Here is a 27500-nt window from a genome sequence, read left to right on the forward strand (position 1 = left end):
GCAGCAAAGCACATGATGGTGGTGTTCACTCGAAAAGAGGACTTGGGAAATGAGCCAATAGAAGCATTTGTAGCAAAACATGATTGGAAACTTAAAGAGTTCATTGGATATTGTAAGCATCATTACTGTGCTGTAGAGAACACAGCCACTGGAGGAGGACTGAGGAAAGAGCGCCGAGAACTGGTGGCAGAAATAGAGCGCTTGAAAGCAGAGAATGGAGGAAGCTTTTACAGGCACCAGGAAGGTAAGGAGACAACAGCAACTCTAGGCAACTCCTGCAAACAAACTCAGGATTCTTTCCTAGAAAAAGCATGGGTGCATGAGCTTATTTATTTATTTCATTTTGCACAAACCAGTTCTATGAAAGAAAGTTATCTGTCTGTGAGCTTGGGATGGACAGAAAAAGCCTTGATGAACTTGGGTTGCCTCATGATTTCTATCACTGGAATTACTGATTCCTTCAGCTCACTGAGCCACCATTGAGGTGATGAGAGAGGGGGTTTGATGTGCATCTTGAGATGGAATGAATTATCTTCCTTTTAATCATTTTATGTTTTGAAACCATACTTACCTATGTCAGATAATGAATTAATGTTTATTCCTGCATATGGCGGGGAGGGGAGTTTGAAAAACATGCTGTCCACGGTGCCAAAGAGCTTATGTACAACAGGACTTTCTAGTTTCTTTAAAATGAGATCTTTAATCATTTATGACGCATCAGTCATCAGAGGAACCATCTAGGAAACATGAAGGAGACCCTGGTGACATTGCAGACAAACTGTCCAGTCGTTCCGTGGACTAATGAATCCACTCCAGGGATCTCTGTTTGGCTTCATGGTCACAGTTTCAAATCCCTGCAGCTCTTCTCAGCCATTCATTCTTCCAGTGTTGATTAAATGAGTACCACAAACTTCAGGACAAATTATCATCTACTATTCAGGGCCAAATTATACCAATTGGGAAATGTGTGCTAAAAATAAAACAACATTTAAAAAAAATTATGGTCAGAGACCTCCTCTCTTCCCCAGCAGCTCCACAGCTGTGCCGCTTCCGCTGACCCCGCTCTCCTTGTTGTGGTAGGTGTCCCAGGCCTGTGTTGTGCCTGTATATTGTCTTCTGCCTTAGTATTCTTATGTACTCTGTTGTATTTGCCTGTTACTTTAACTGCTTGGTACCTTTGCCATTGTTGTGCACGTATTTTGCCGCCCTTCCCGCTGCTGCTGTCCCCGCTGGCCCACTCCCCTGCCGGTTCCCGCTTCCACCTCCCAGCTGCGCTTCCCTCCCCCTTCCCTATTTAATGATAGCGGGCCCAAAGGCAAGCCTGTATGTGCCCGTCCATGACCGGACCGTGCCCATCTCTAGGAATGCTGGATCTCCGACCACCCACCGCTATGACAGTGCTGCCCTCCACGCACTGAACCCCGAAATGACCAACAACTGCCAGCTGCCCACGCCGAACACCACCCACTGCCAGTTCTCCTGCCATCACTGCCACCAGATCTTCACCACCCTCTGCACCCCCACGGACATCACCCCCACGCCGGATGCCAACACCACCGAAACCCTGAAGTACATCCTCTTCAACATGTGCTGCCCTGCACAGACACGCCAGGAAGATCTGAGACCTCGTCGACACCCTCTCGCCAGATGTCGCCTTCTTCACAGAAACCTGGACCAACGTCTCCTCCGCCCCTGACATCACCACCGTCATCCCCGACGGGTACAAGATCCAGAAGAAGGACCACCCCAACTGCCCAGGAGGAGGACTTGCCATCGCACACAAGAGCTCTTCACCTCCACCACGAGTGACTCCTTCTCCATCACCGTACCACATCACTTCCAGATCCTGACCAGCCCGAGAACCACACTTCGCGGAACCCTCACATACAGAGCCCCCTGGAACCCACTGGAACCCGGGGCTTCTATTGGCAATTCCATCGCTGATCTGATTGCAACCAACAGCAATCGCCTCCATGGACTACACATTTATCGGAAACCTCAACTTCCACCAAGACAACCCCAGCGACCCCACGTCCACCACCCTCCTGGACAACCTCGCCAACATCGGACTGAAACAGCACATCACCACGCCTACCCACAAGGCAGGACACACCCTCGACCACATATTTGCAGGTGGGAACAACATCGACTTCAGCCCCACCACACAAACCCCATGAAAAGACCACTACTGCGTACACTTCCTCGTCAACAAACCCACATTGGCTAAATCTGTCCGAAGCCCTCCATGAAGAAACTGGAACTAAGTCACCGAGGAGCAGCTTGTAGGAGAGTAGGATCTGCTTCCTATGGTCACCCCCACTTTTTTGCTCGTGTTTCACTGTTTTTCGACTTTAGACTGGCTGGGGCCCTGCTATCCAGGACCCCAGCCTAGCTGCTTCCTCTTTAAATTGATAGCATGTACTTTAGGTACATACCAGATGGTTATCGGGTTACCCTTGTGAGTCCCTGTATATGGTAAGGGCCTAGGTACCCCAGAGGCCACCAGGGGCTGAAGCATGTATTATGCCACCCCTGTGAAGCCTTCCAAAATAGCACCACAGGACTGCTACTGCAGCCTGGGTAAGGTGGTGCATGTACCCCTTACTAAGATATAGGTTATCTACATCTACCTTTAATCACTGACACATATAAACCTATCAGTCACTCCTATGGCAGACTTTATAAATCCTGAAGGCAGGGTGCTTGGTTTTGTGTGAGAGGGTGCCCATGCATGAGTTGGTCCCCTCTGCAGCTTTTGGAATCTATTCTCTGCGGCTGTTCTGTGATGCAGCCAGACCACATACACGTAAGTGCATTATAACCTCGCTGTAAATGCTAACTTTGGAACGTCTGCATGGAAACATGTCGTGTTTGGTGTCAAACACTTTGGAATCCTACCCTTCCCGCCAGTCCTGGCAGCGGGGGTAGAATTCCACCCTTCTAGAGGGAGAGGCATATACACACTGGTCTAACCGGTAATAGTTTAAAAGAACCCTGGCATCAAAAAATGGATGCCACAGCCACAGACACAGGTCTGAACTCCTGCTGCTGTCTGAAACTCCGTCAGGAGAGGCCTGTACCATAGGTTTCCTATCACAGGGAGGTGTAACCCCCTCCCAAGCTGGCTTTGTTGTATTGGGGATGGGTGGGTGCATTCAGAGAATGCTTTTCAGACAGTGCTGGGGGCACACTTGGTGTCCCTGTGCATACCCCAGTTCAAACCAGTTGCAGAGACACTCAGTCCCTGCTCTGGTGCGAAACTGGACAAAGGGAATGGATGTAACCATCCCACTCCGCAGACCCTCCCATAGGTGGGTCCCCAGAGTATGTCAAACCCCCTAACTTAGTATAAGTATGGGACCCCAGTCCTTAGGACTTCAGATTACATCTGGACAAAACTCTGCAACATATATCCTGGAACTTCGACATTCTACACAACTTGAAGGCGGAAGAATGTCCCTTGGGGTCAAGGAGTGACTCCTCTGTTCAAACAGGCACCAAAGAAGCATCTTGCTGGTCTGCATTTCCAAGGCTCCCGCCAGATCCCGATGGATTTGTGACTCAGGATACAGACTTCCAGACTTCTCAGAGGCCGACACAAGATCCCAGCAAATCTGAGACCAGTCGCCCACACGAGTGATGTGGAACCGGAACTCCCGTACACCATACACATTTGCAAGTGCATCAACTTCCTGTGCTTTCCTGAAGTTGTATGTTGGGATACTTGTAGTTCAAGCACCGAGCACCATCTGCACCGAAGATTGTGGGCCTACACTCCACGAGTGTTCCGTGGGCCCGCTTCTAGCATTTCTGCTTGAGGCTCCTTCGCGATCCCTGGTCCGTCGACTGGTGGGTCCCCATGAAAGTAACTTTTCGGTTTCTTGGGCTTTCTGGTTGCTCCAGATGAGCCCTGACTCCCCACCAAGTGGTGAGTGTGAGAAGTTAGCCTGGCATATGATGTCCACTAGTTCTAGTGGGCACCTAGCACCAGTCTAATCGACCCTTATTGTTGGTGGTTGTAAAGTCAACCTTATAGACCAGCTACCCTAGTGGTAGCATGGACCAGCAGTCTTAGGCTAAAACTTCAGAGAGCATGTGAAGCCAGCTGTTTTACCAATTATAATCCCTTGAATAACAAATGTAAGCACACCACACAAGGTATATATCAAATATATATGTATTTATTCTAAACACAACCCCTCTGCACTCTTTTTGAGGTCAGAGGTAAAAGTACAATACAAGTTACTTCATTAGCATACGATAAGTTGCACAATATACAGTAATGCCCTAGGGGCCTCACAAGCCATATACTATTATTATTATCATTATTATTATTATTATTATTATTATTATAACTTTATTTCGGTCATATTAGCCCTTAAAAGCACATAAAAAGAGTAACACATTTCCATCCTATACTTAACGATAGCTTATTTTTGTCACAATGGTTGCGTCACAATTACCCGGAACCGTCCCAAAATCACAGTTAAAATCAATTAATTCATAATTACAATAAATATAATAAAAATATTTTAACAGTTAAAAACACCTCATTAAAAATTATATATAAAATCTTCCAGTCGCACTCCTCAAAATTACTATTTGCCATTAACATACAATGTCTCATTGCTCCACAAGGGTTGAGTGGTTGAGAAATTCATCACTGGGTTATATTTTAACAATGATAAAATGTAAAAACTAAATATGTCAGTTATTTGCTAGAGTTCTATGCAACAGTTTTTACAGTTTCAAACCATTTTTAGTTCTAATGAACATCACATTATACAAAAATCTAGATACACAAAAACCCACCAATTGCGTGGTATCAGACCTTAATAGACGCTCTGCCTCTCTGTAATGCCTTAGGGGCATATTATCAAGGGGGTTTATCTCCGCTTTTTTGGCTTTAAAAGCCAAGAAAGCGGAGATAAAATTATCTCCCTATTACCTAGCTGTCGCTAACACCAGTTAGCGACAGCTAGTAGGAGATAGCGACCATCTTGGGCCCCGCTTTGCATGTCAGTGATATTTATCACTAATGACATGCAAAGGGGGCGTGCCAAGATGTTAGCGACTGGAAAGAGTCGCTAACATCGCGATCTCCTAATACCAACTTTTGGAGATATTCGTGCTAAGCGCGAAGATCTCCAAAAGCTAACACCTGCCCCTGAGCAGTTCTTAGCCATGTTATCCAATGGGAGGTGGATAACATGGCTAAGAGCATTAGCTCGGTAATGCATGAATATCGCTGACTTTTCAGCGATATTCATGCATTGCGGCCGATTTTTATCGCATTTGCGATAAACCTTGGTAATACCAAGGTTTATCTGCGATAAAAATCGCTGCAGCTCAGCGGTAAATTTTTGTCTCTAACCAAGCAATAGCGATAATTATCGCTATTGCTTGGTAATATGCCCCTGAGTTTTAACACCTTGGCTGCTAGGGGTTTTCCCCTCCTGTGCTGAAAATGCTTGAATACTATAGTTTCATGACAAGGTCAGCTCCTCATAAGCATAGCTCAACCGTGCCTCATGACGAGCTGACCTTGTCATGAGCATGAAAGGGGTTAAAGTAATGCAGAGGGGTTTAATCCATCTTTTTCTTGGAGTGTCGTATAAGGGACAAAAGAAAAATACATGTGCATCATCTTCCTTGACCTCAGTCAAGTTTTTTCAAAAAGTACATTTATCATAGTCTTTATGATTGCGATTACTACCCCATTTGGATTTATTATTATTTGTTTGTAAAACCCCATATCTAAATTTCAGGTACAGAGATTTGGCAATTTGTGGACGTACCTTGTCCAGAAGGGGTTCAAACTGGGCCATGTCTTTAAACAAGAGAAACGATGTAGTTAAGGATCCTAGACTGGAATCATGCAGAAGATTACTGCTCGTATAGGTCCAAAAGGATGACTTTACAAACATAGTCAGATCTAAGGGCTCCTCCCAGTAATTTGATAATCCTATCTTTTTGATCCAGGTTGACACGTGTTGGAGCCACGGGATGGCCTTTAAAAGACCGATACACATTATCTCCTGCAAACCTTTTTTGTAATATACAAGCTCCGCAGTTGACCAAATTCTTACCCAAAATAAAAGAGGGCGTAATACAGCAAGATTGTCAGTATGTTTTAAATTAAGGTCAAGTGTTACCGGAAGCAACGGGGTCCTATTGGGTAAAGACAGGAATTGCGAATGAATTTATTTTCTCCAACTTCAAAGTTGCGTTTACAATAAGGTCCCCAAAGTTCTCTTCCATACAAGGCAGCTGATTGAGCCTTGAATTTAAAGACCTCAATGGCAGGAGAAACCGCCTTAGAGGTACTCCCTCCATGATTCTTTGTAATGGGGGAACAATTTTGGAGCAGAACTAGTCTGTTTTTTTTCCAATTGCAGCTTCCAGGTCAATTTCGAGTCCAGTGTAATGCCTGAATAGTTGAAACTGTGTACGTATACTTGTCTTTGGCAATTTAACTCTAGATTCTTTTTAAAAGATTTATGTGGATTAATAGACATATATTTAGTTTTGCTGGTATTAATTTCAAGTCCCTTATTAGTACAATACAAGTGGACGGAATTCAACAAGCTTTGAAGGCCACTGGGGGTTTGGGAGATTAAGATGGTATCATCTGCAAAAAGTAATGCAGGTATCGCTTCCCCTGCCAGCTTAGGGGACTCGTTTTTACAACCTTCCAGGAAACAAGGAATGTCATTTACATACAATGTGAACAAGGTGGGCGCCAACACACAACCTTGGCGTGCACCCCGTTTCCCCGGTATTTCCCTGGTAAGTTCTCCCCTCGGCCCCCATCTCACTTTAGCGTATTTTCCCTCATGTAGCCTAATTATCTGTACAAGCAATTCGATTGGTACCCCTTAGTCTTTCAGGTAGCCCCAAACGCGGCTCCTAGGTACCAGGTTGAACGCAGCCCTCAAGTCAATAAAGGCAATATATAGGCTACCTTGCCTAAGGGTTATATATTTCCAGCAAAGACACAGAAATCTGAAGACTTGGTTGATGGTACTAGTCTTCTTTCTAAACCCAGCTTGATGTTTTGAGAGTAGATCAACCTCTTCAATCCAGGCCGATAGCCGAGATAGTAAATGCCTGGCCCATAATTTCTGTGGAATATCGATCAGACTAATGGGACGGTAATTCACCGGATCATATCTATTTCCCTTTTTGAAAATTGTGACTATTTCCGCCCCTTCCACGTGTTTGGTATTGGTTCAAAATTTGCTATCGCATTGCAGAGTTGGTTAATATAGGGACCCCAAATACTCAAATCATGCTTTATGAGATTACCCTGAATTTTATCCGGTCCTGGTGCTTTACCAGATTTAATTGATTCCAATATTAAAATTGTTTCATTTAATCTAAAATTAAATTTAGCTGCCTTTGCAATATTATTCATATCCTCTGTTAAGACAAAGGTATTACCATCAGATTCAGAATAGAGTGCAGAAAAATGGTCCACCCATGTATTCTCGTCAAGGAATAAGTCTCGTTGCGTTCTCTCTGACCTATTATCTTTGGCCATCAAATTCCAAAATCCGGCCTGATCCTTGGCTTTAGCCGCATGGATTAGGTCTGCCCAAATCTCCTCATCTCATGGCCACTTTGCATCTTCTAGGATCTCTTTGTATGAGGCATGTACTATCAGTTCTGGAGCAGCCATTGCTCTCACTTGTGAATGAGGCGTGTACTATCAGTTCTGGAGCAGTCCTTGCACTCACTTGTGAATGAGGTGTGTACTATCAGTTCTGGAGCAGTCCTTGCGCTCTCTTGTGAATGAGGTGTGTACTATCAGTTCTGGAGCAGTCCTTGCGCTCTCTTATGAATGAGGAGTGTACTATCAGTTCTGGAGCAGTCCTTGCGCTCTCTTGTGAATGAGGTGTGTACTATCAGTTCTGGAGCAGTCCTTGCGCTCTCTTGTGAATGAGGCGTGATCTATCAGTTCTGGAGCAATAACTGCACTTACTTGTGAATGAGGTGTGTACTATCAGTTCTGGAGCAGTCCTTGCGCTCTCTTGTGAATGAGGCGTGATCTATCAGTTCTGGAGCAATAACTGCACTTACTTGTGAATGAGGTGTGTACTATCAGTTCTGGAGCAGTCCTTGCGCTCTCTTATGAATGAGGAGCGTACTATCAGTTCTGGAGCAGTCCTTGCACTCACTTGTGAATGAGGTGTGTACTATCAGTTCTGGAGCGGTCCTTGCACTTACTTGTGAATGAGGCATGTACTATCAGTTCTGGAGCGGTCCTTGCACTTACTTGTGAATGAGGCGTGATCTATCAGTTCTAGAGCAATCCTTGCACTCACTTGTGAATGAGGCCTGTACTATCAGTTCTGGAGCAGTCCTTCCACTGGCTTGTGTATGAAGTGTGTACTAAGAGTTATCGGGCAGTTCTTGCACTCACTTGTGAATGAGGTCGGTACTATCAGTTCTGGAGCAGTCCTTGCACTCACTTGTGAATGAGGAGTGTACAGTCAGTTCTGGAGCAGTCCTTGCGCTCTCTTGTGAATGAGGCGTGTACTATCAGTTCTGGAGCAGTCCTTGCGCTCTCTTATGAATGAGGAGTGTACTATCAGTTCTGGAGCAGTCCTTGCACTCACCTGTGAATGAGGTGTGTACTATCAGTTCTAGAGCAGTCCTTGCGCTCTCTTGTGAATGAGGTGTGTACTATCAGTTCTGGAGCAGTCCTTGCGCTCTCTTATGAATGAGGTGTGTACTATCAGTTCTAGAGCAGTCCTTGCACTCACCTGTGAATGAGGCGTGTACTATCAGTTCGGGAGCTGTCCTTGCGCTCTCTTGTGAATGAGGAGTGTACTATCAGTTCTGGAGCAGTCCTTGCACTCACTTGTGAATGAGGTGTGTACTATCAGTTCTGGAGCAGTCATTGCACTCACTTGTGAATGAGGCGTGTACTATCAGTTCTGGAGCAGTCATTGCACTCACTTGTGAATGAGGCGTGATCTATCAGTTCTGGAGCAATAACTGCACTTACTTGTGAATGAGGCGTGTACTATCAGTTCTGGAGCAGTCCTTGCACTCACTTGTGAATGAGGTGTGAACTATCAGTTCTGGAGCAGTCCTTGCGCTCTCTTGTGAATGAGGTGTGTACTATCAGTTCTGGAGCAGTCCTTGCGCTCTCTTGTGAATGAGGTGTGTACTATCAGTTCTGGAGCAGTCCTTGCGCTCTCTTATGAATGAGGAGTGTACTATCAGTTCTGGAGCAGTCCTTGTGCTCTCTTGTGAATGAGGTGTGTACTATCAGTTCTGGAGCAGTCCTTGCGCTCTCTTGTGAATGAGGTGTGCACTATCAGTTCTGGAGCAGTCCTTGCACTCACTTGTGAATGAGGTGTGTACTATCAGTTCTGGAGCAGTCATTGCACTCACTTGTGAATGAGGCGTGTACTATCAGTTCTGGAGCAGTCATTGCACTCACTTGTGAATGAGGCGTGTACTGTCAGATCTGGAGCTAACCTTGCATTCACTTGTGAATGAGGCGTGATCTATCAGATCTGGAGCAATAACTGCACTTACTTGTGAATGAGGCGTGTACTATCAGTTCTGGAGCAGTCCTTGCACTCACTTGTGAATGAGGTGTGTACTATCAGTTCTGGAGCAGTCCTTGCGCTCTCTTGTGAATGAGGTGTGTACTATCAGTTCTGGAGCAGTCCTTGCAGTGACCTGGAATGAGGTGTGTACTGTCAGATCTGGAGCTAACCTTGCATTCACTTGTGAATGAGGCGTGATCTATCAGATCTGGAGCAATAACTGCACTTACTTGTGAATGAGGCGTGTACTATCAGTTCTGGAGCAGTCATTGCACTCACTTGTGAATGAGGCGTGTACTGTCAGATCTGGAGCTAACCTTGCACTCACTTGTGAATGAGGCGTGGTCTATCAGATCTGGAGCAATAACTGCACTTACTTGTGAATGAGGCGTGTACTATCAGTTCTGGAGCAGTCCTTGCACTCACTTGTGAATGAGGTGTGTACTATCAGTTCTGGAGCAGTCCTTGCGCTCTCTTGTGAATGAGGTGTGTACTATCAGTTCTGGAGCAGTCCTTGCGCTCTCTTATGAATGAGGAGTGTACTATCAGTTCTGGAGCAGTCCTTGCACTCACTTGTGAATGAGGTGTGTACTATCAGTTCTGGAGCAGTCCTTGCGCTCTCTCATGAATGAGGCGTGTACTATCAGTTCTGGAGCAGTCCTTGCGCTCTCTCATGAATGAGGCATGTAGTATCAGTTCTGGAGCGGTCCTTGCACTCACTTGTGAATGAGGTGTGTACTATCAGTTCTGGAGCAGTCCTTGCACTCACTTGTGAATGAGGTGTGTACTATCAGTTCTGGAGCAGTCCTTGCACTCACTTGTGAATGAGGTGTGTACTATCAGTTCTGGAGCAGTCCTTGCACTCACCTGTGAATGAGGCGTGTACTATCAGTTCTGGAGCAGTCCTTGCGCTCTCTCATGAATGAGGCGTGTACTATCAGTTCTGGAGCAGTCCTTGCGCTCTCTCATGAATGAGGCATGTAGTATCAGTTCTGGAGCAGTCCTTGCACTCACTTGTGAATGAGGCGTGTACTATCAGTTCTGGAGCAGTCCCTGCACTCACTTGTGAATGAGGCATGTACTATCAGTTCTGGAGCAGTCCTTGCACTTACTTGTGAATGAGGCGTGATCTATCAGTTCTAGAGCAGTCCTTCCACTGGCTTGTGTATGAAGTGTGTACTAAGAGTTATCGGGCAGTTCTTGCACTCACTTGTGAATGAGGTCGGTACTATCAGTTCTGGAGCAGTCCTTCCACTGGCTTGTGTATGAAGTGTGTACTAAGAGTTATCGGGCAGTTCTTGCACTCACTTGTGAATGAGGTCGGTACTATCAGTTCTGGAGCAGTCCTTGCACTCACTTGTGAATGAGGAGTGTACAGTCAGTTCTGGAGCAGTCCTTGCGCTCTCTTGTGAATGAGGCGTGTACTATCAGTTCTGGAGCAGTTCTTGCGCTCTCTTATGAATGAGGAGTGTACTATCAGTTCTGGAGCAGTCCTTGCACTCACCTGTGAATGAGGTGTGTACTATCAGTTCTAGAGCAGTCCTTGCGCTCTCTTGTGAATGAGGTGTGTACTATCAGTTCTGGAGCAGTCCTTGCGCTCTCTTATGAATGAGGTGTGTACTATCAGTTCTAGAGCAGTCCTTGCACTCACCTGTGAATGAGGCGTGTACTATCAGTTCGGGAGCAGTCCTTGCGCTCTCTTGTGAATGAGGAGTGTACTATCAGTTCTGGAGCAGTCCTTGCACTCACTTGTGAATGAGGTGTGTACTATCAGTTCTGGAGCAGTCATTGCACTCACTTGTGAATGAGGCGTGTACTATTGGTTCTGGAGCAGTCATTGCACTCACTTGTGAATGAGGCGTGATCTATCAGTTCTGGAGCAATAACTGCACTTACTTGTGAATGAGGCGTGTACTATCAGTTCTGGAGCAGTCCTTGCACTCACTTGTGAATGAGGTGTGTACTATCAGTTCTGGAGCAGTCCTTGCGCTCTCTTGTGAATGAGGTGTGTACTATCAGTTCTGGAGCAGTCCTTGCGCTCTCTTATGAATGAGGAGTGTTCTATCAGTTCTAGAGCAGTCCTTGCACTCACCTGTGAATGAGGTGTGTACTATCAGTTCTAGAGCAGTCCTTGCGCTCTCTTGTGAATGAGGCGTGTACTATCAGTTCTGGAGCAGTCCTTGCACTCACTTGTGAATGAGGTGTGTACTATCAGTTCTGGAGCAGTCCTTGCGCTCTCTTGTGAATGAGGTGTGTACTATCAGTTCTGGAGCAGTCCTTGCGCTCTCTTATGAATGAGGTGTGTACTATCAGTTCTAGAGCAGTCCTTGCACTCACCTGTGAATGAGGCGTGTACTATCAGTTCTGGAGCAGTCATTGCACTCACTTGTGAATGAGGCGTGATCTATCAGTTCTGGAGCAATAACTGCACTTACTTGTGAATGAGGCGTGTACTATCAGTTCTGGAGCAGTCCTTGCACTCACTTGTGAATGAGTTGTGTACTATCAGTTCTGGAGCAGTCATTGCACTCACTTGTGAATGAGGCCTGTACTATCAGTTCTGGAGAAGTCATTGCACTCACTTGTGAATGAGGCGTGATCTATCAGTTCTGGAGCAATAACTGCACTTACTTGTGAATGAGGCGTGTACTATCAGTTCTGGAGCAGTCCTTGCACTCACTTGTGAATGAGGTGTGTACTATCAGTTCTGGAGCAGTCCTTGCACTCTCTTGTGAATGAGGTGTGCACTATCAGTTCTGGAGCAGTCCTTGCACTCACTTGTGAATGAGGCGTGTACTATCAGTTCTGGAGCAGTCATTGCACTCACTTGTGAATGAGGCGTGATCTATCAGATCTGGAGCAATAACTGCACTTACTTGTGAATGAGGCGTGTACTATCAGTTCTGGAGCAGTCCTTGCGCTCTCTTGTGAATGAGGTCTGTACTATCAGTTCTGGAGCAGTCCTTGTGCTCTCTTGTGAATGAGGTGTGTACTATCAGTTATGGAGCAGTCCTTGTGCTCTCTTATGAATGAGGAGTGTACTATCAGTTCTGGAGCACTCCTTGCACTCACTTGTGAATGAGGTGTGTACTATCAGTTCTGGAGCAGTCCTTGCGCTCTCTCGTGAATGAGGTGTGTACTATCAGTTCTGGAGCAGTCCTTGTGCTCTCTTATGAATGAGGAGTGTACTATCAGTTCTGGAGCAGCCCTTGCACTCACTTGTGAATGAGGCCTGTACTATCAGTTCTGGAGCAGTCCTTGCGCTCTCTTGTGAATGAGGCGTGTACTATCAGTTCTGGAGCAGTCCTTGCGCTCTCTTATGAATGAGGAGTGTACTATCAGTTCTGGAGCACTCCTTGCACTCACTTGTGAATGAGGTGTGTACTATCAGTTCTGGAGCAGTCCTTGCGCTCTCTTGTGAATGAGGTGTGTACTATCAGTTCTGGAGCAGTCCTTGTGCTCTCTTATGAATGAGGAGTGTACTATCAGTTCTGGAGCAGCCCTTGCACTCACTTGTGAATGAGGAGTGTACAGTCAGTTCTGGAGCAGTCCTTGCGCTCTCTTGTGAATGAGGCGTGTACTATCAGTTCTGGAGCAGTCCTTGCGCTCTCTTATGAATGAGGAGTGTACTATCAGTTCTGGAGCAGTCCTTGCACTCACCTGTGAATGAGGTGTGTACTATCAGTTCTGGAGCAGTCCTTGCACTCACCTGTGAATGAGGAGTGTACTATCAGTTCTGGAGCAGTCCTTGCACTCACCTGTGAATGAGGAGTGTACTTTCAGTTCTGGAGCAGCCCTTGCACTCACTTGTGAATGAGGAGTGTACAGTCAGTTCTGGAGCAGTCCTTGCGCTCTCTTGTGAATGAGGCGTGTACTATCAGTTCTGGAGCAGTCCTTGCGCTCTCTTGTGAATGAGGAGTGTACTATCAGTTCTGGAGCACTCCTTGCACTCACTTGTGAATGAGGTGTGTACTATCAGTTCTGGAGCAGTCATTGCACTCACTTGTGAATGAGGCGTGTACTATTGGTTCTGGAGCAGTCATTGCACTCACTTGTGAATGAGGCGTGTACTATCAGTTCTGGAGCAATAACTGCACTTACTTGTGAATGAGGCGTGTACTATCAGTTCTGGAGCAGTCCTTGCACTCACTTGTGAATGAGGTGTGTACTATCAGTTCTGGAGCAGTCCTTGCGCTCTCTTGTGAATGAGGTGTGTACTATCAGTTCTGGAGCAGTCCTTGCGCTCTCTTATGAATGAGGAGTGTTCTATCAGTTCTAGAGCAGTCCTTGCACTCACCTGTGAATGAGGTGTGTACTATCAGTTCTAGAGCAGTCCTTGCGCTCTCTTGTGAATGAGGCGTGTACTATCAGTTCTGGAGCAGTCCTTGCACTCACTTGTGAATGAGGTGTGTACTATCAGTTCTGGAGCAGTCCTTGCGCTCTCTTGTGAATGAGGTGTGTACTATCAGTTCTGGAGCAGTCCTTGCGCTCTCTTATGAATGAGGTGTGTACTATCAGTTCTAGAGCAGTCCTTGCACTCACCTGTGAATGAGGCGTGTACTATCAGTTCTGGAGCAGTCATTGCACTCACTTGTGAATGAGGCGTGATCTATCAGTTCTGGAGCAATAACTGCACTTACTTGTGAATGAGGCGTGTACTATCAGTTCTGGAGCAGTCCTTGCAGTGACTTGTGAATGAGGTGTGTACTATCAGTTCTGGAGCAGTCATTGCACTCACTTGTGAATGAGGCCTGTACTATCAGTTCTGGAGAAGTCATTGCACTCACTTGTGAATGAGGCGTGATCTATCAGTTCTGGAGCAATAACTGCACTTACTTGTGAATGAGGCGTGTACTATCAGTTCTGGAGCAGTCCTTGCACTCACTTGTGAATGAGGTGTGTACTATCAGTTCTGGAGCAGTCCTTGCGCTCTCTTGTGAATGAGGTGTGCACTATCAGTTCTGGAGCAGTCCTTGCACTCACTTGTGAATGAGGCGTGTACTATCAGTTCTGGAGCAGTCATTGCACTCACTTGTGAATGAGGCGTGATCTATCAGATCTGGAGCAATAACTGCACTTACTTGTGAATGAGGCGTGTACTATCAGTTCTGGAGCAGTCCTTGCGCTCTCTTGTGAATGAGGTGTGTACTATCAGTTCTGGAGCAGTCCTTGTGCTCTCTTGTGAATGAGGTGTGTACTATCAGTTCTCGAGCAGTCCTTGTGCTCTCTTATGAATGAGGAGTGTACTATCAGTTCTGGAGCACTCCTTGCACTCACTTGTGAATGAGGTGTGTACTATCAGTTCTGGAGCAGTCCTTGCGCTCTCTTGTGAATGAGGTGTGTACTATCAGTTCTGGAGCAGTCCTTGTGTTCTCTTATGAATGAGGAGTGTACTATCAGTTCTGGAGCACTCCTTGCACTCACTTGTGAATGAGGTGTGTACTATCAGTTCTGGAGCAGTCCTTGTGCTCTCTTATGAATGAGGAGTGTACTATCAGTTCTGGAGCAGTCCTTGCACTCTCTTGTGAATGAGGAGTGTACTATCAGTTCTGGAGCAGTCCTTGCACTCACTTGTGAATGAGGCGTGATCTATCAGATCTGGAGCAATAACTGCACTTACTTGTGAATGAGGTGTGTACTATCAGTTCTGGAGCAGTCCTTGTGCTCTCTTATGAATGAGGAGTGTACTATCAGTTCTGGAGCAGCCCTTGCACTCACTTGTGAATGAGGCCTGTACTATCAGTTCTGGAGCAGTCCTTGCGCTCTCTTGTGAATGAGGCGTGTACTATCAGTTCTGGAGCACTCCTTGCACTCACTTGTGAATGAGGTGTGTACTATCAGTTCTGGAGCAGTCCTTGCGCTCTCTTGTGAATGAGGTGTGTACTATCAGTTCTGGAGCAGTCCTTGCGCTCTCTTATGAATGAGGTGTGTACTATCAGTTCTGGAGCAGTCCTTGCACTCACTTGTGAATGAGGCGTGATCTATCAGTTCTGGAGCAATAACTGCACTTACTTGTGAATGAGGTGTGTACTATCAGTTCTGGAGCAGTCCTTGCACTCACTTGTGAATGAGGTGTGTACTATCAGTTCTGGAGCAGTCCTTGCGCTCTCTTGTGAATGAGGTGTGTACTATCAGTTCTGGAGCAGTCCTTGTGCTCTCTTATGAATGAGGAGTGTACTATCAGTTCTGGAGCAGCCCTTGCACTCACTTGTGAATGAGGCCTGTACTATCAGTTCTGGAGCAGTCCTTGCGCTCTCTTGTGAATGAGGCGTGTACTATCAGTTCTGGAGCACTCCTTGCACTCACTTGTGAATGAGGTGTGTACTATCAGTTCTGGAGCAGTCCTTGCGCTCTCTTGTGAATGAGGTGTGTACTATCAGTTCTGGAGCAGTCCTTGCGCTCTCTTATGAATGAGGTGTGATCTATCAGTTCTGGAGCAGTCCTTGCACTCACTTGTGAATGAGGCGTGATCTATCAGTTCTGGAGCAGTCCTTGCACTCACCTGTGAATGAGGCGTGATCTATCAGTTCTGGAGCAGTCCTTGCACTCACCTGTGAATGAGGTGTGTACTATCAGTTCTGGAGCAGTCCTTGCACTCACTTGTGAATGAGGTGTGTACTATCAGTTCTGGAGCAGTCCTTGCGCTCTCTTGTGAATGAGGTGTGTACTATCAGTTCTGGAGCAGTCCTTGTGCTCTCTTATGAATGAGGAGTGTACTATCAGTTCTGGAGCAGCCCTTGCACTCACTTGTGAATGAGGAGTGTACAGTCAGTTCTGGAGCAGTCCTTGCGCTCTCTTGTGAATGAGGCGTGTACTATCAGTTCTGGAGCAGTCCTTGCGCTCTCTTATGAATGAGGAGTGTCCTATCAGTTCTGGAGCAGTCCTTGCACTCACCTGTGAATGAGGTGTGTACTATCAGTTCTGGAGCAGTCCTTGCGCTCTCTTATGAATGAGGAGTGTACTATCAGTTCTGGAGCAGTCCTTGCACTCACCTGTGAATGAGGTCGGTACTATCAGTTCTGGAGCAGTCCTTGCACTCACCTGTGAATGAGGAGTGTACTATCAGTTCTGGAGCAGTCCTTGCACTCACCTGTGAATGAGGCCTGTACTATCAGTTCTGGAGCAGTCCTTGTGCTCTCTTATGAATGAGGTGTGTACTATCAGTTCTGGAGCACTCCTTGCACTCACCTGTGAATGAGGAGTGTACTATCAGTTCTGGAGCAGTCCTTGTGCTCTCTTATGAATGAGGCGTGTACTATCAGTTCTGGAGCAGTCCTTGTGCTCTCTTGTGAATGAGGTGTGTACTATCAGTTCTGGAGCACTCCTTGCACTCACCTGTGAATGAGGTCGGTACTATCAGTTCTGGAGCAGTCCTTGCACTCACCTGTGAATGAGGAGTGTACTATCAGTTCTGGAGCAGTCCTTGCACTTACTTGTGAATGAGGCGTGTACTATCAGTTCTGGAGCAGTCCTTGTGCTCTCTTATGAATGAGGTGTGTACTATCAGTTCTGGAGCAGTCCTTGCACTCACTTGTGAATGAGGAGTGTACAGTCAGTTCTGGAGCAGTCCTTGCGCTCTCTTGTGAATGAGGCGTGTACTATCAGTTCTGGAGCAGTCCTTGCGCTCTCTTATGAATGAGGAGTGTACTATCAGTTCTGGAGCAGTCCTTGCACTCACCTGTGAATGAGGAGTGTACTATCAGTTCTGGAGCAGTCCTTCCACTGGCTTGTGTATGAAGTGTGTACTAAGAGTTATCGGGCAGTTCTTGCACTCTCTTATGAATGAGGAGTGTGCTATCAGTTCTCGAGCAGTCTTTGCACTGACCTGTGAATGAGGCATGATTTTGTCTTAAATTAGGATTTTGTCTTAACAAAACATAAGCCAGCCCAAGAAGTTCAAGGTCTGACTGTGTGGGTCCTGGAACCTGCATCAGCCTGGGCTGAGATACGCGGCGGGATGGGGTGAGTGGGGGAATGGTGGGGGCTTAAGCCCTTTCACTCCTATGAGCGTTGTACGCCTTGAACTCAGTACCTCTACTCAACCTACAGTGTGGATGCGGTGGCCGCAATATGATTGAAAAGTGACGCAACCCTTGGGGTTCGGTACACTACCATGTGATGCTTCTGTTCTTTACTAAACTCAGACTGGTCCGTGCGCAGAATCACACTGCACACACTACTCCAAAATCATCCTAGAAACAGTTTGTTATAGGCAGGGCACGAGACAGGGGTACACGCGGGTAGATGGTGTCCACTCACTTTTTTCACAGGGGGGACACCGTCCACCCTGCCAAGAATTTGGGCCCCACTGGAAAAGATGCTGAATTCATTTCGGTGTCATTTCCAAACACCGGGACACTTTCAGCAGCGCCTGCACGTTGTTATCTGCTTTTGATCCGCAACAATGTGCAGGCGGGCACGGGGCTCTCTTATTTCTGACTCCTGCTGAGCCTATAACATAAGGCTGAGTCTGAGGGGTCTTTAGGCCTCCTTTCGTTCGAGTCTCCTGGGTGGGAGCAGTCAGGAGCTTCACACCTAGAAGCAAATGTAGCAGAGGAGAAACAAAGGCTTGCACCTTGTTTGCACTTCATACTCACTTGAGAGGCAGCTTTTCACTTCGTTCAGGCTCTGTTCAGGAGATATGCGTGCACTGTAAGCACTGCAGACGTGTTGGTCTTTCCCTGTATTTACAGAAAATAAATAGTATTTATAAAGGTTTATGTGAAGCTCACAAAAGTGTGAAACTTCTGCCTAATTCAGGAGGGTTTTCAAGTATACTCAAAATCTGCTCCAATGTACCCACGATACACCTGCTAAACATATATGTGAGGGTTTAAGATCTGGGGTCACTTCTTGTGATGTACTTCCTGTGATGTTATATGCTGTGATGTCACGTGCTGTGATGTCACAGGCTGTGATGTCATGCTCCGTGATGTCACAGGCTGTGATGCCACTTGCATACTGATTGATTAGGTTAGTTCCGCTACTTCTTTTTTTAGGAGTTGTGCCCTGGTTATAGGCCACAGAGGCATTGAGTTTGCCAATGATTGTTGTGCATGAACGGGCAGTGACATGTGTGCTTGATGATAGGTGGAGAAGATGTATGTTGATTTAATAAAGTGTCTCGTTGTGTAAGAAGCCCCACCCTTCAGCACTTTATTAAGTAGAGATGAGAACCTGCACTTCTTTCCTAGTGTCAGCACTTCTGATAGGCAGCCTGTGCGACCTGAGTCTGATCTGTGTGTGAGCTATGCGTGACCTCTGTGACCTGAGTGTGACTTGCGTGTGACCTCTGTGACCTGAGTGTGACCTCTGTGACCTGAGTGTGACCTGTGTGTGACTTCTGTGACCTGAGTATGACCTCTGTGACCTGGGTTTGACTTGTGTGTGACCTCTGTGACCTGAGTATGACCTGTGTGTGATCTATGTGTGACCTCTGTGACCCGAGTGTGACCTCTGTGAACTGAGTGTGACCTGTGTGTGATCTATGTGTGACCTCTGTGACCCGAGTGTGACCTCTGTGACCTGAGTGTGACCTGTGTGTGATCTATGTGTGACCTCTGTGACCTGGGTGTGACCTGAGTGTGACTTGTGTGTGACCTCTGTGACCTGAGTGTGACCTCTGTGACCTGAGTGTGACCTGTGTGTGATCTATGTGTGACCTCTGTGACCTGGGTGTGACCTGAGTGTGACTTGTGTGTGACCTCTGTGACCCGAGTGTGACTTTTGTGACCTGCGTGTGACCTGTGAGTGACCTCTGTGACCCGAGTGTGACCTCTGTGACCTGAGTGTGACTTGTGTGTGACTTCTGTGACCTGATTGTGACCTCTGTGACCTGAGTGTGACGTTGTGTAACCTGTGTTCTCTTCTCTTCCCAGGGCCCAGTGAGCTCAGAATGGTCTTGGTCGGGAAGACGGGAAACGGGAAAAGTGCGACCGGAAACACCATCCTCGGGCGGAGAGAGTTTATTTCTAAATTGTCTTCAAATTCAGTCACAAGTCGATGCGAGGCAGGGTCCTGTGTGAGGGACAGGCGAAGGGTCGTTGTCGTGGACACTCCTGGATTGCTCAACACCCAGGCTCCAGATTCAGAGATCGTCCGAGAGATCGCTAGATGTGTGGGGGTGGCAGCCCCCGGGCCCCACGCCATCGTCCTGGTGCTCCAGGTCGGTTGCTTCACCCCGGAGGAGGCGGAGGTCGTCCAGGAGATCCAGGCTCTGTTCGGAGAGGAGGCCTCGAGGTTCATGCTGGTCCTGTTCACACGGGTGGATGAGCTGGAGATGTGTGGGGTCACCCTAGAAGAGCACATGCGAGGCTTGCGTCCCAGCCTGAGAGCGGTGGTCGAGGGCTGCGGGGGGCGCTTCCTGGGCTTCAACAACCGGGCTCAGGGGGCCGAGAGGGAGCAGCAGGCGGAGGCGCTGATCGCAATGGTCCTGAGGATGGTGGAGGACAACGGGGGCTCCTGCTACACGAATGAGATGCTTGAGAGGGCGGAGGAGGCGATCGGGAGACGGGAGAGAGAGGTCAGGGATGAGAGGCGGACTTTTGAGACTTTCCTATCGCCGGGGGTAAGGGGTGTGTCGGATGCGCTGGCAGCGGCCTGGAACAAGATATTGAAATAACCCGGAAACAGCGGTGAACAGGAGAAAGAGAAATGTAGCCCCTGCCACGGGCCGACGGCTCCTGCGCTTGTATTTTCGCTCTGAAACGTCTCCAGCTCACACTTCTTCACCGCTCACTCGGCGCCTACTTTCTTTTCCTCAGTGAACGGAACTAATTTCAAAAGCAATGAGTGACCATCCGCTCTGAGGCCTCTCAATAGCAACACCGAGGGCTCACCCCCCACATTGGAAATACAACATGAATCTAAACTTGTGAGCGGCACCGTTAACACCAGACAGACATGTATTCAGGACAAACGAATGTCATCATTTCCGTGTCAATATGCATGTCTGGATAGAACGGGCCTCTACAGGTTCAGGACAACCAGGGGGGCATTAATACCCTGGAAGTAAAGCTTTGGGACTCCCATATATGCAATAAGACCTGCTCTGTCCTCACCTTGCCCTCACCCCTGCTCTATGCCAACAGCTCCCATTGCTCCTGCAACACAACTGACTCAGCTGACTGACACCACCTGCACACGCTAAGCACATGCCTCAGTTGAGTTTCAGTCATAGCATGCCATAGGAAGGGCGTGTCCTTAGCAGGAGCGGCCCGTGCAGGTAAGAATGGAGGGAGGCCAGCAGTTTCGGGGAGGGGGCACGACAGACGGCCACAAGATAATGTTCCCTCATCGTCACACATTTGTCAAACCCCCCACTCCACCACTGATGTTACCTGCACTGGCAGCGGCTGGTCCTTAGAGTCTCAGGTATTCACGGACCATCGAAGCGCGAACCTTGGACAATCAAAGTTGTGGGAAGTCCCTCATGACCAAGTGGACAAAGATGGCCATTTTACGACTGGACTCCGGGAGAAGAATCCCCCAATAGTAGGCTATTCCCCCAGAAGACTCTCATTGCCTTTCTTATACTGTAGCTCAAGTCATCTGACTGGTACTTCCGTGGAGTCTGATCCTGATGCACTTGATGTACATGATGTTTTCTTGCCTTGTTATCAAGTGAAGGTGGGAAATGAAGATGAGAAGCATGATGCGCCCTCTGAATATCTGGTCTGCATGGAAAGAATACTTGGTTCCATTCTATCTTTACTGGAGAGTTCTGACCATAAGCTTGAAATGATCTCTGTAATGTTCGAAGTGCAGAAGGTAACAAAATCTGACATCATTTACCCTTCGCCTAAGACTTGAACGCAAATGGGAGAGCAGTCAGATGCTAGGCCTCTTTCTCCCGCTCCACGGAGAGGGCTGAGTGATGCGTCTGTTCAAGCAGGAATACCCCTTTTCTATTACCTCCCCATTGAACCTTTGTGCAATCTTGACAAGGAAGAGCTTTGTTTAAACTCGTTCTTCGGGGAGTCCTCAGTGGGCCCTCCTCTGGGAAATATCACACTACAGCTTTACCCCTTTTGTTTATCAAGGCAAAAAAGGGGGGCAGTATGGATAACAAGAAAGATGAGAAAATCAGGAGCTATGTGGGGCAAAAAGTTAGGGGAGGGGGACACCCCATCCCCATCCACCTCTCAGGGGAAGGGGGGTTAAAAGCTAGGAAGAAGGGAGGTCTCACAATAACCCCTAAAGGGGATAATATGAAAAATAAACATAAAAAGATAAGAAGATTCCCTAAACGTAAAATGGCAAAATTACATTTCCCACTGACTCCCGCGCCTTCATCCTACCTAGCACGCTGCATAGATGCGCGTCACTTGTAACTGTACGCGTTAATTTTCCTTTCACTACCCCCACCCTCACGTAGCATACCGAGCACTAGTTAGTTCACCTGTACCACCCGGTGTCACACTACCTCACTTAGAGCACTAGTAAGACTGGAACTCCGACTCGTTGTACACTCGCTGACCCAGTCCACTCTGCCTTCCTCCACAGCGCTCCGTGACCAAGGGCCCCCCGCCCGAAATGCATTGGAGATTAATGTTCATAGAATTACCTGTATGGATTTACGCCGTCATTTGATATGCAACTAATATCAAACTGAATATATTTGCTGAATAAAAGCATCAAACGTTCAAACACGGTTACGAATCAATTCATTGATCGCCCCCGGAGTGCCTAATCAGGGGATGTATTGGCAGATTTCTGCATACACTACCTACCTCATTAGTTAAAAGGCGTCATTCAATAAACTTGGTGTCAGACACCGTTGGCACCTATCAGGACTCAGACATAGATGATGATTTGGCTCAGTTGAGTTGGGTCGCAAAAACCTTGAATACCAACTGCCCGGTGGTAGAAAGAAGTGGTTAGTTGAGGTAGCCAGGGGATACTTCTGTCCTGGAATATGGCCGGTTTAGGTCATGAAGATGAGAAACTGAATTTTCAAAAATCCTTCAATCCCTTAATTATATGCTTACAAGAAACATGGGCGTGTAAAGATTCCGATTGCGATGCTTTTTTGTTTTTTGTTGTTATTCCAAGCACTCCGAAAGGAGTCACGCTAGCGGGGGGTATCCATCTTGCTTAACAATACAACAAACTTGAATCAGAAAATCTTTCGCCAGCCAACAAATCTTTGTATCTGCCTTAAGCTGTCATGTTTGGGAGAATCCGGCAGCTTTATATTCTTTCTGGTGGAGTAGTGTGGCTCACTGGTTAGAGGCGGCAGACCCGAGAGCAGAGGACGGCCCGGGACCAGGGTTCAATTCCCGGCGCGGCAGGTTTCTGGACCAGGGTCAGCGGACTCGATAATTCTCTCGCCTCGGTGCCCACTCTGATCAGCGATCACACTCGGCAACTCTGGGCGCTAGCTTGCCTCATCTTCACTAACGGCCCCACCAGACCGCCGGGGATGCCTGGTCTCACCCTGGAGATTCCCAGTAAGGGACCATCTCTCAGGGAAGCCCGGAAGGGTTTCGCAGCGGTCGAAGCGCCTTGGGACCCTCCGGGTAAGTAGTGCGCTATATAAATGCCTATACATTTACATTACAATATATATACCACCAGGGAGAAACTTTGATCATTTGTTAAGTACACTTTTCTCATACATTTATGTTGTTTTAGTGGGAGATCTGAATGCGAACATTTTGAATTCTGCGCTGGAGATTTATGCCAATCCAGATAAAGAATTTTGGCATATTCCAGATTCTTTTCTTCCTCATAAAATAAAAACGGACACACGGGGTCTACTTTTGCTTGATAGTATCAGAAGCATGGACTTGGTCATTTTAAATGGTAGGGTCCTCTTGATAAAATAACAGATTTTACTTTCAACTCCCATCAAACACAAAGCTTATTGGACTGCGTGGTTGTCTCCTACCAAATGTTTGAGGCCTGTGAAAACTTAGTGGTATCTTCGTCAATATGGAGTGACCACAGTGTACTGGGTTTAACAATTGCTTTCAATTTTCCCACATTGAGCCAAGGGAACCTGGTCCAGGGTTCGGTGGTTTTTAATAAAGCTAATGGCCGCTCCATTTGGACCCCAAAAGATACCACCGAGGTAGGTGCGATGGTGAAGAAAGGTTACGTAGAATGGCAGAGCTCTGATTCCTTAAACATTCTACAGTTTTTCGAGGCACAAATGAAGGAGATAAAAAACTGGCCCCGTGTTGCAAACCAGGGTTTGCCACTGCTGAAAGTATTAAATCAAGAAATTAACCGTTTAATCAGAAAACAACATTTACAATTCTCCATTGGTAAACAACAAGAAATCAACCTCCTTAAGATACGAGAAATCATTATAGATTTAGAGAAAAGAGAAGGGAGTTTGATGCCAAATGGATCGGGTTAAGGGAAGCTGCCACAGCCAAAAACTCAAAAAAATACTGCCATTTGATCGCAGAATACTGCGATTCAAGACAGAGGGCTCTGCCTATTCCAATCCCAGAAAGGGAGTGGGTGGCCTATATCTCTCTATTATATAAAAATAATGGTACTGTACCTTTTTTGACACCCTCTATAGAGGAGTCTTCTCTTCTGGAATATGGTCCTCCATCAAGGGATGAAGTAGTGGGTTACATAAAGAATAGTAGATCCTCCGGCGCACGAGGGCCGGATGGAATTGCGATTGTGTTAATTAAAAAGGAGCCAGCGGCTTGGGGAGCTTTTTTAGCACCTTTTTTTATTGCTGCTTCCGAACTACTACTATCGCCTCCCTCTGGAAGGGGAGCATTATAGTTCCTCTGTATAAAAAGGGTCCGAAGATTCAACCTAGTTGTTTTAGACAGATTGAGTTGTTGGACTCTACAGGCAAATTATTTGCAAAAAGCATACTCTGTCACTTGCCGCAATGGGCCAATGTTCAGAAGATCTTACCACCAGAACAGGCGAGCTGTAGAAAGAATCACGGAACCCTGGACAACATTGCTGCTGTCCAGACCAGTGTAGAGAAATATAATTTCTCACGAAGCGTGACAGTCTATACGGCTTTCATTGATTTCTCCACAGCGTTTGATAAAGTGGATCGTCAAACGCTGTGGAGAAAGCTTCCTCATCTTGAATGCCACACCATCTCGTGGGCCTCTTGATAGAATTACATACAGACACTTGGTGTCAAGTGATGATGGGGGGCCAACAAGATTTATCTTGCAGGATCGAGACTGATAATGGGCTGAAGCAGGACTTCCTGTTGGCCCCTCTTCTGTTTTCCCTCTATATATATGATCTTCCAAGCACGTTAAATTCAGTGAGGGGGGGATGCCCCTAGAATCGGCTCATTGTCTATAGCTTCCTTACTTTATGCAGACGACTTTGCAATGTTTGATTTAACTCCTATCGGCTTGCAACATCGACTGGATGTCCTAACGAAATATGCGGAGGGTAATTTTTTGAAAATTCATATTTCCAAAAGCAAAATCTTAATCTTCCGCAAGAAAGGTCTTAGAATAAAGAAAGGGTATAAGTGGTTGTTAGGGCAAAACTAGAATTGGTTGACTCATATTTGTATCTGGGAAAGGTTTTTGCAAAAAACGGGCGAGACTCAGAACATATTAGAACATTGGAATGTTGGGAGCTCCATTGAAAACAATGGAGTGCTCCGGGCTTCTAATGGCTGGTATAAGCCTGGAGGTCCAACATTCCAATGCTTCTTTGTTCACAGCTCTGGCTGTGAACAAAGGCTTCAGGGAGCCTGAAGGGATTCCAATCCCCTCACGCTTCCAAAAGGCTTTGTTTTTTTGTTAGAACATTCTGTCCTCTAGTGACAGAATGTTCTAATAGCCTTATAGCCCTTCGTAGATGGGCTATACCGCTATTAAAGTCCCTTTCCCTTGTTAAAGGTCCTTGCCTTCGGCTCAGCCCTTTAACGCTGGAGAGGGCCTTTAATAGCCGGTATAGCCCTCTACGGTGGGCTATAAGGCTATATTAAATGATGTGTTTTTATGGCTGCCTCCCAGGCTGGAGCTCTGAATAGATTTTACAACATTTTTGGGAGACGTCAATTTAGTCATGTCCTGTCAGTATTTTAGGTTAATACTCCGTCCTCATTAACGTATGCTGCAGAAGTATTGGATAATAATTAAGGCTCCCTGTTTTCCATTTTTACAGATAAATACAGACAGAAAGCATGTATTTTCTTGTCTCTATTTATTTTTAAATGGGGATAAAAACGGAAATCGGGTTGCTTTTTGAGTAATTCTTAACACTGTCTGCCATGACTGCCAGGCCAATAGCTGTTGGAATTGACAGGTAAGGAGATTAAAAAAGAAAGACATTTTAGTAAAGACCAGTAGATATGCACAAGGTTGATACTGAAATGATCATATTTTCATATAACTGCATTGATTTATCTTCTGCGGATGTTCACTGTATTGAATCCTGGCAGGGATTAAAGCTCAAGTGCATCTTTATTTGTTAAATAAATGTGGAAATATACCAAGTTCAGGGTAATTTTTCTACCAAACCCAAAATAAATATGGATAAACACAGATAAAATTAACAAAAAATAAATATGGATAAATACGGACGGAAATGTAAAAAAAATACCATAAAATTGGGAGCCCCAATAAAAATGACTGGCTCGCCTTTGACAAGGCTGAAGGCCGGTTCTTCTGCCAAATCTGTAATCTAAATTCTCTGGCCGCCCCACATGTTTTATGCTTGATATTTGGTCTAGTCGCCTCTTTTATTTTAGCTCTGTCAGCAGTCTTGAGGTGGGGGAACGCTCTCCTTTGGGGAGGCGAGGGCTCCCTTAGGGCGGCCCGGTGAGTGGAAATCTTTGACAAGCTAAAGGATCATTCAGCATTTCTTATATCATTTGCTTCTGCAAATGATTTATTTGGGCTCAGCTTGAATAGTAATTCTCCTATGCCAAAGTCTTCATTGAAGCTATTCATAAAGAAGTCTGTAAGCTGTATTAGCATGGCAAGAGTTTTAGCTTTAAGTAAATCTAAGTCCCAAAATGAGTTGGTTTGTGGTAGTGCCTTGGGGAAAAGGCCACAACCTTATTTGATTTGGAATCACCCACATGGGACTAGAAGACTGATGCTTCTTTTGAGAATGCATGTGGTGCCTTTAAGAGACGTTACTGGCATATGGGATGAAATCCCGAAAGAGGAGAGAATTTGCGAATTATGTCATACTCAAATCCAAGATCTTAATCATGTCTTATTTGTGTGTACGGAATTACAAAGGGCAAGGTGTTTATTTTTAAGATCCTCATTTATTACATTTAATATTCATTCAGCCCAGAAGGGCAGAATATTTGCTTCCTCCCCACCAAATGAAATAGTCTGTTATAGAATATTCAATTTTTAAAACTTTTCTGGCTATTTATTGGGGATTACTTAAAATGTTGCTATAAGTTGCTATTACTGTATAAAAAGCATATTCACCCTTCTACCGCACTTTGTAATCTATTGTTGTATGTTAGGAAAAAAAGGGAAATATTCTTTGTATTGTATTTAAAATTGTCTTTTTTACTGTATTGATGCATTTTGTGGACCTCCGTAAGAGTTCCTTAACAAATAAAACTTTTTGAGTTTGTTTGCCGGCCCTGTTAATGTTCCACTGCGCACCCTGTGATCCGTTGCAGGAATGCGGACAGTTTCAGCAGACTTTTAAAGCTTTCCAGACAATTGCTTGTTAGAAAGGTGATGTACGGAGTGTTGGTGCAGGGTTCAAAATGTGTCCAAACAGATTGCCTTGGCCCCACACCTAACGAACTTCGCCATATGAAGGGAGAGGGGCATACATATGCAATGCTTTTAGAATTAGAATATGTGACATGCACAACATGTGCAAACTGAATTGTACGCACGCGCTGGCGACACCGTCACCCGACGCCTCCAGCCTGGATTAGAAAACCAGTCGATTCCAAACTTGGATGATGTAAAATGCTAAACAAATAAGTGCAACATTGCT

General features: G+C 46.2%; 1 protein-coding gene across 1 annotated transcript in view; it reads left to right on the plus strand.

Annotated features, from left to right (window-relative positions):
• The window catches only part of LOC147725208 (GTPase IMAP family member 8-like), a 40169-nt gene extending 18792 nt beyond the window's left edge, over window positions 1-21377 (plus strand). The window contains exons 2-4 of the mRNA XM_086918201.1: window positions 1-244; window positions 19445-20140; window positions 21190-21377. The exon at window positions 1-244 is cut by the window's left edge and continues 380 nt beyond it. Of these exons, the coding sequence (XP_086774327.1) occupies window positions 1-244; window positions 19445-20140; window positions 21190-21377 (1128 nt within the window). The remainder of the gene's footprint in view (window positions 245-19444; window positions 20141-21189) is intronic.
• The last annotated feature ends 6123 nt before the right edge of the window (window positions 21378-27500 follow it).

The sequence above is a fragment of the Lissotriton vulgaris genome, chromosome 4_1 (assembly GCF_964263255.1).
Source record: "Lissotriton vulgaris chromosome 4_1, aLisVul1.2, whole genome shotgun sequence".
Lineage (NCBI taxonomy): Eukaryota > Metazoa > Chordata > Amphibia > Caudata > Salamandridae > Lissotriton > Lissotriton vulgaris.